The sequence below is a fragment of the Setaria italica genome, chromosome I (assembly GCF_000263155.2).
Source record: "Setaria italica strain Yugu1 chromosome I, Setaria_italica_v2.0, whole genome shotgun sequence".
NCBI classification, from domain to species: Eukaryota; Viridiplantae; Streptophyta; class Magnoliopsida; order Poales; family Poaceae; genus Setaria; species Setaria italica.
This window is the reverse complement of record NC_028450.1, coordinates 17,359,797-17,368,092: the sequence shown is the minus strand read 5'-3', so window position 1 is coordinate 17,368,092 and position 8,296 is coordinate 17,359,797. Positions and strand designations below refer to the sequence as shown.

At 41.4% G+C, this 8,296-nt stretch overlaps 1 protein-coding gene across 1 annotated transcript; it reads left to right on the top strand.

Annotated features, from left to right (window-relative positions):
- The first annotated feature begins 3,381 nt into the window (after positions 1-3,381).
- LOC101772608 (protein WALLS ARE THIN 1) lies at positions 3,382-7,915 on the top strand. Its single transcript, XM_004954818.2, has 7 exons — positions 3,382-3,872; positions 3,971-4,033; positions 4,123-4,239; positions 4,388-4,625; positions 6,895-7,053; positions 7,226-7,377; positions 7,490-7,915. Exons 1-7 carry the CDS (start codon positions 3,682-3,684, stop codon positions 7,653-7,655), a joined length of 1,086 nt encoding a protein of 361 aa, XP_004954875.1. The 5' UTR covers positions 3,382-3,681; the 3' UTR covers positions 7,656-7,915.
- Positions 7,916-8,296: the final 381 nt, after the last annotated feature.

Below are 8,296 nucleotides of genomic sequence, written 5' to 3'. Positions count from 1 at the left end.
TGGATTACGCGTGAAAATCGATTAAAGATCCAAACAACATGGTACAATACAACAACATGAAGATCCAAATACACATATTTAAATTAAAGTCCCAAACAACATTGCCATAATAGGAACCACGATCGCCCCCACCATCGCCACTTCCTTCAGTAGCAGAAGCCATCTATGTACAAAAATTATTATCTTAACACTGCATAAGTTGTTCAACTTGAAGACCGTGATCATCTCGCGAGGATGTCCTCAACTGGGCGGCACCGCACTTCGTCATTAAAGAGGTTAGATGCTACGGAAAAGGGGACACGGTCACGATGTCCGTATCCACTCTTTCTCGTAGAATCGAACCTCCTTCTTGACATACGTTGCTGCTCGGCGGAGAACATCCTCGGCGAGATGAACACGGTATGCAAGTTCAACAAGTAGCAGAAGTCATCTATGTACAAAAATTCTTTTCTTACCACTACAGAAGTTGTTGAACTTGAAGACCGTGTTCATTTCGCGAGGATGTCCTCAGCTGGGTGGCACCGCACTTCGTCATGAAAGAGGTTAGATGCTACGGAAAAGGGGACACGGTCACGATGTCCGTATCCACTCTTTCTCGTAGAATCGAACCTCCTTCTTGACATACGTTGCTACTCGGCGGAGAACATCGTCGCAGAAATGAACACGGTATGCAAGTTCAACAAGTATATGGATTTAAAAAATCATATTGAATTTGATAAGATAAACCGTCTAGACAAGGTAGCATCATTTTTAAACCACTGAAATAATGCATACTATATATGACACATCAATCTCCCTCACATTCTAGCTCAAAATACCTCTCCATTTTTCTACTTCATCATCACATTGTAGCAAATAATCTTTCCATCTCCAAAGCATAAATCAAAGCATAACACAAGGATGAAGTAGCAAACCTTCGCAGCACTTGTTGGCTGAGTCAAATTCCCACGAAAATGAGGGAAAAAACTTCGGGCAGCACCTCCCTTGCTTGGGCACCACCGGAGAGTAGGTGAAGCTCAGCTCTCTATCAATGTGCTGGACTGCTCGGGCTGGAGGAAGAAGAAAGTCTCTGTCTCGGGATATAGTGGGGGATGAGTTTTTATCCCGGTTAAAAACTCCAACCGAGACAAAAGGAAACACCTTTTGTCCCGGTTGGAAGTTTATCCCGGTTGGAGGATCCAACCGGGATAAAAGGGACACCCTTTTATCCCGGTTGGAGGCACCAACCGGGACTAACCCGCCCTTTTATCCCGGTTGGATCCTCCAACCGGGATAAAAAGGTCCCGCCACCGACGCCCCCCAGCTAGCCGTTGCAACCGGGACTAAAGGGGGGCCTTTAGTCCCGGTTGCAATTACCAACCGGGACTAATGCTCCCCTCCAAATTCCCGCACCCCGGCGCACCCCCTTTTGTCCCGGGCCAACTTTAAACCGGGATAAAAGGGGGCGGATCGAAAGTCAGTTCTCTACTAGTGTACCTATCAATGTCATGTATCTGAAATGTAGTTTAAGCCTTGAAGGTGATCGGGTTATCATTACGGGGTAGATTCTATATGCTATTTTAAACTTTGTAACTAGAAAATATTTCTAGCCTCTGCAGCCAAGTTTTACACCATTCTCAGCTCAAAAATTGATGAAAAATGAAAAAAGTATACGCAAATAAAAAGCGATTAGTTAAAAACAGAATTTATTATTGCTTCTCTATCCATTTTTTGGGAAAGATATCCAAAGCGACAACCTCCAATGATGTGCTCAAAGCAAATCTTTTCACATTCCTCATGTTGCAATAGAGACCAGAATCACAACCAACATACTCCCCCCTAAAAACCGCATGCATAAAAGAGGTAAACCGTTTTTTTCTCAAACTCAAATCATTACACCAAATTGCCCACATCAGAGCTGCAATCCCCACAAAAATCAGTAATCTCGAATCATATGAGTTACAATACAGTAGCTACATGGACAATCCTCCAAAAGGTCTTAGTATGCGTTGTTTGCTGTGTAAGTATTTTGATGAATTGGAAACTTGCACCCGAGTCGGACATAAGCACCTCCACCTGCACCTGTCTCCATGTAACACTTCTACTGGTCTCATCATATCACTGGAGTACACACCAAAAGAAATGGTTCAATATATAACATAGTGTACTCTAACCAAACTAAGTTACAACTGCCGAGCTCCTAGAAAATTTTTCGGCTGTGTAAAAATTAAACTAAGCAGCTAACGAGGCATCGATTGGCCTATGGATAGATGATGGTCACAAAGGGCGATTCCAATGATTTTTGGGAGAAGGAAAACATGTGCACCCTCTGTTAGATGTTGTTTCGTTAGCACACCCCCTTCCAGGTCATCTGAGTAGCGGTTGGAATCAATCAGAAAGATTAGTGGTGCTCGTGGGCTTGTTATAGGTTTGCCCCCCACGTTGATGGAGCACGTACTGGGATGGAGAGAATCAAATGCCATGTGGTGGTGTTACCTCATTGTGGTGACCTTTGACCAATTTTCTGCAATGCATGAGAGGGCAAGACGTTATTGATGCATTGCATGTACATGACCAAGTTGAGGGCCTCTTTTCGATTCTTTTTTTTTTCCTGAGATACCTTATTCCTATTACCGGTTCCCTGCCTTCAGAGTGATGCGTATATGAAGACATATGTTATATGTATACTTAAATAAGGTGCATGTGTAACTGATACCTGCTAGAGAATATACCTGATGGGGACAGCATACAAATTCTAATACAAGCGACGAACAATACAATTTCCATCTTAATTCTTCTACTAAAGCGAATCAATGAAGCTTCATTCTGGTCCATGCTGTCTGATCTGATCAATTGAAGATATGTATGGTAGGTGCAACTCCAATTAACAGTACCATGGAGATTGTATCGTTTCAGGCATTGACATACTTTTCATATATTCATACAGCGTTTTCATAGCCTTAAAGCTGTTGGTGCCCAACTGCTAGCTATTTGCTAACAGTTCAAGGATACAGTCCTAATCCTGTTCAGTTTATGTGGGACAAAATCCTGATGCGATCAAGCGCTCAGCCAAGCATGAAATGCAAATGATCAAGTGTGTTCAGAGCGACATGCAAGCATCTTACTTGCTGTGCTTGCATGTTCCCTGCAGGGGCTGCACAGCTTTGACCAATGGAGGCACATTTGCAGCCGTATGGCACATGGTGACATGGAAAGGTTGACGTGATCTCTCTCATGAGCTCAGCTTGTATTGTAGCTGATGCATGTGGTTGGTGCTAGGCATATCTTGCAAGTGGGGTTGAAACTAAGGTATGCTCCTGCATCATGTGGCAGCTTCTATATAGTTTCTTGTGTTGCCCTGCAATTTGGCATCGCATTCATTCATAGTACCTTCTAATCAACTTGTATTTGTGGTGATTGTAGTAGCTCAGGAATCCAAATCATGCATATTTCTTGTGTTCAATTTTGTTTGTTCGAGCTTGCATGTACTATTCTTTTGATCTTATTTTTAGTTGGCAGTTGCCTAATCTGCTATTAAATAACGTAACTGAATCTATACTGTAAAGTGGCACAGGTTGGCTCCTTCTATATATAATAAGGTGCAACCAAGCGTTTGTATGGGATTAACATAAAGATCGCCTCTTATTAGTTAGGCTAGAGGTGAAACTAGAAAGACCTAAGGAAATCAAAGAGGAGGTGATCATGGGGAGGGAGGACACCCCAGAGAAGGTGAAGCTGCTACTAGGGGTGCTGTTGCTGCAATGCTGCTTGGCAGGGTTCCATGTGGTGACAAGGGCAGCCCTCAACATGGGCATCAGCAAGATAGTCTTCACTGTCTACCGCAACTCCATCGCCTTGGCTCTTCTCGCCCCTTTTGCCTACTTGCTCGAGAAGTGAGCTCATGCATACTACTTTATTGTTTCATTATCGGTTATAAAATTTTCTTCCTTACTCTGTTGTTACAGATCTTCTTGTTATCTTGCATTTGCAGGAAGAATAGACCACCCTTCACCTTCTCTTTGCTGGTCCAGTTCTTCCTTCTTGCCTTCTGTGGGTAAGCTAAATGCATAATTGAATCTTCTTAAATCCTTATGTATAATAAGTTGTTTCATGATCTAATTTTTCACATGCTTGTCTGCTCAGAATTACCTGCAACCAGGGATTCTACCTTCTTGGTTTGCATTACCTGTCTCCAACCTATGCTTCCGCTATCCAAAATACTGTCCCTGCAATCACCTTTGTCCTTGCTGCTTGCCTAAGGTAATTCAACAATGACATTGTCATATTGACTGTTCTTGACAAAAATTGTTGGCGTTAGTTTTATATTGTGTTTTATTAATACAAGGATTATGCATCATTAGGAGATTGTATGTTTTTTTCTTAATTTCTTGTGTGGTTAACTAAACAGGCTAGAACAAGTAAGTATCAACAAAAGATACGGGACGGCAAAAGTGATTGGCACAGTAGTAAGCATAGGAGGAGCCACCATCATCACCCTCTACAAAGGAATGCCATTGATGAACTTCAAGTCATTTCATATGTTGGGAAGCAGCATTGCTTCTTCAAATCATGTATGGGATTGGACAGTGGGCTGTCTCTTCCTCCTCGGCAATTGCTTTGCCTGGTCTGGATGGATGGTACTTCAGGTGTATTCTCCAACTCCACTCAGCATATTCTGCTATCTCCTTTTCCTACACGATTTGTTGATCATAATATTCAAATGAATTGCACAACGTTATTCGTTACACTAACAGCTTGCTTCCTATATATTGAGACACATGTTCATAATCTGCTATTAAGTTAATAAAAAGAAACTTTGCAATCAATTTATAATAATAAAAGTTAGGAAAGTTCTCAAGAGAGTGAACAAGTTCAGACTTGCTTAATAAAATTAACATATAGTCCGTAGAAACTTCAATTGCAGTAAAAAGAGGAACAGAAAAAAAAAGAACTCCTAATACAGAAATATGGAACAAAACATGTGGATGTTGGCTTTGCCCTAGGATCGAACGCACATAAGTATGGGAATATCTAAGAACTCAACATGAACACGAGAGAATTTTTGTTGGAACACAACTAGCACCTTTTCTCTGTTGATTTCAAAGAGGGTTACATGGATATATATAGGGGCAAGCCCTAGAATATTTCACATTGCTAAGACACGTTCACACTATCTAAGACATGTTCACATGAAGTAATTAGCCATGGGTCTTTGGTTTGCCATCAGTCATGTGACTCTTTGTTTACTTCCAAGTCTATTCAAATTCCGCGTTAGGATTAATTTCCAACATTCTCCCTCCTAATCTTGAAGCATCTCAAGCTTGTTGAAGCAGTCAATCTAAACTATGACTTGCTCAACTCACAAATATGACGGAGAACTCATCTCTTCAATGTCTTCACACACATAGGACCAAGGTTCGTCTCATCAACATCCTGTGCTCGTATTCCCATGGTGTCTAACTCAGGATGGTGATCACATTTCTTCCACATCCCAGACACACATCTACCATGGACACACGTTTTATTGTGGGACACAAATGGCACAAAACTCACATTCTCGTGGACTCACAAGAGAAACATGCACACCACTAGTGACTTAATTGCCCATACATAAATTATAATATATAATAGGATATGGTTCTTCGTCGAAGCAATGCTGGCTGGTCATCGTCATCAGCCCGAATCAAATGTGCCTCTTCTCCTTCAACTTTTGGCTTGCTGCACTCCCATGAATAATGCCCAAAATCTTGGCAATTGTAACACCGCACCTTTGTCTTGTCAAAATTCCTATTGCATTTGCCTTTTGTTGCCTCCTGTTCCTTCCACTGAGCACACGTGAGAAGTTGATGCTCCTCTCCATCATCAGCATATCCTTTGGTGCGTTCCTCATGTGCCTTCAGCTGTTCGATAAGATCTTCTACTGTTATGATCTTCATATCGGCAAACTGTTCAATGCTAGAAGCGATTTTAAGAAACTTACGGGAGACGGCACGGAGGAATTTCTTGGTTGCATAAATCTCTTCTACTTTCTCACCAAGTGCTCGAATCTTATTAATGATAGTCGTCAATCAGAGAGCAAAATCATCAACAGATTTTGATTCCTTCATGCAAATCGTCTCGAGCTCCGACTTGAGAGTTTGCACCTTGGCATCCTTTACATGATCAGCACCTTCGTTGATTGTCTTGAGAGTCTCCCAAGCTTTTTTGGCTGTCTCCTTTTCAGCCAATAAGAATAGGGTTGCTTCAGGTACTGCTTGATAGATGGCTGACAATGCCATTTGATCCTTTCTTTCACTCATCAACTCCACTGGATCAGAGGGCTCAATTGCCTCCCAAACTCCTTGAGCGCATGAACACCTTCATCTTCACCGCCTAGATTGTATAGTTGGTCTTCGACAGCATGGGATAGTGGAGGGGCACACCACTTCCCTCTAGTGCTCGAGATGTCGAGTCACCATCCTTGCTGTCGGTGAGGTTGCCTCCCACCATGACGTACACCATGCTCTTGATGCCACTTGTTGGCTATGCCTAAGGATCTAACGCACATAATTATAGGAAAATAAGTATAGGAAAATCTAAGAACTCAACATGAACACGAGAGAATTTTTGGTGGAACACAACTAGCACCTTTTTCTCTGTTGATTTCAAAGAGGGTTACATGGATATATCTAGGGGCAACCCTAGACTGTTTCACATTGCTAAGACATGTTCGCATGAAGTAATTAGTCATGGCTCCTCGGTTTGCCATCAGTCCTGCGACTCCTTGTTTGCTTCCAAGTCTATTCGAATTCTGCGTCAGGATTAATTTCGAACAGTGGGTGCATGGAATATTGTTCTCCAGACTATGTGATAAAATAATTTTTGGTAGCCAAAATGTCCTAGTATGTATTTTTCTGATTAAATATTTTTATTCAGGCACCGGTTTTGAAGAAATACCCAGCCAGGTTGTCAGTGCTTGCTCTCACGCTGGTATTTGGGCTGGTCCAACTCTTGGCTATAGCAGCATTCTGTGAGAATGACAGTGATAAGTGGAAGCTGCACTCCGGAGGAGAGCTCTTCACAGTCCTCTACGCTGTAATTTTATCCACTCTAACCTTCAATAGTACTTATTTTACCTTCATCCTAAGTAACACTGAAGAAAGGAACAGTATAACCCACAGTTTATTAGGGTGTAGTTTCCAGAAAAATATGTTGGTCAATAATTCCATAAACCATGACAAATTAGACGTATCTTTTTTATCTGCAGGGTCTAGTGGCTTCAGGCGTTGCCTTGTCTCTTCAGATCTGGTGCATTGACAGGGGTGGTGCTCTTTTCACAGCTATCTTCCAGCCAGTACAAACCGTCATGGTGGCCATCATGGCTGCTGTCATGCTTGGAGATGAACTGTATACAGGAGGGTGAGGAGAACAATATAACCAACTTGATAGCCATTCCGTACAGAACAAGTAGTGATAACTGTTTGCTTCAATAACTGACTAAACTAAGTTCATGTCGTCTGAAATTTCTCAGGGTCATAGGAGCTGTCCTGATAGTTATTGGGCTCTACTTTGTCTTGTGGGGTAAAAACGAGGAGAAGAGAAGCAGTAACCAAGGAAATGAACCAGAATTGTCAAGGCATCTCCTTCGTGAAGAGTCCTCTCCAGAACCGAAATCAATGACAAATGACATTCCATAAGAGCAGCAGCTAGCACTACTATTTTAATTACATTCGTGCTGAAATAAATGGTGCATCTAAAAAGAAATATGAAAGATGCAACGTCATGCAAGTGTGTATAGGTAGGGGTGTTAGTTAGGAACATCTGTATTTCATTGGTTTGGCCTTTTCATTCCTGAAATTGCAATCAAGCAGTGTATTGCCGCAAAAAGAATTTAGTTCCATCCATCTCAATAGGGACTGATGAAGTTGGCAATACCAAAGCTTTGTTTTATTTGAAATGGAGCATACATAACAATTCTTTTGCTTATGTTATAGTACTCAGTTTACACTACACAAAGCTCACGAGCCATGGTTCACAAGTCTCGTATTAGACAGATATGCATCCATCTATACTAAAGAGCGAGCAAGTTGAAAATAATTCCCACCTAGACTGCGAGTCACATTGCGTTGTTGCGGGCGATAGTTTAGTACCGGTTGGTTTTACTAACTGGTGCTAAATAGTAATTCCTTTTGTCTTTTCATTTTTCCTTTTGTTTTTCTTTTGTTTTAACTCGTATTTATTTCAGTTTGTGTATACTAGTAATATTACATTAATATATATTGATCTAGTATAGTAAAAGTTACATATATTATATATATATACAATTTATAGATGCTTC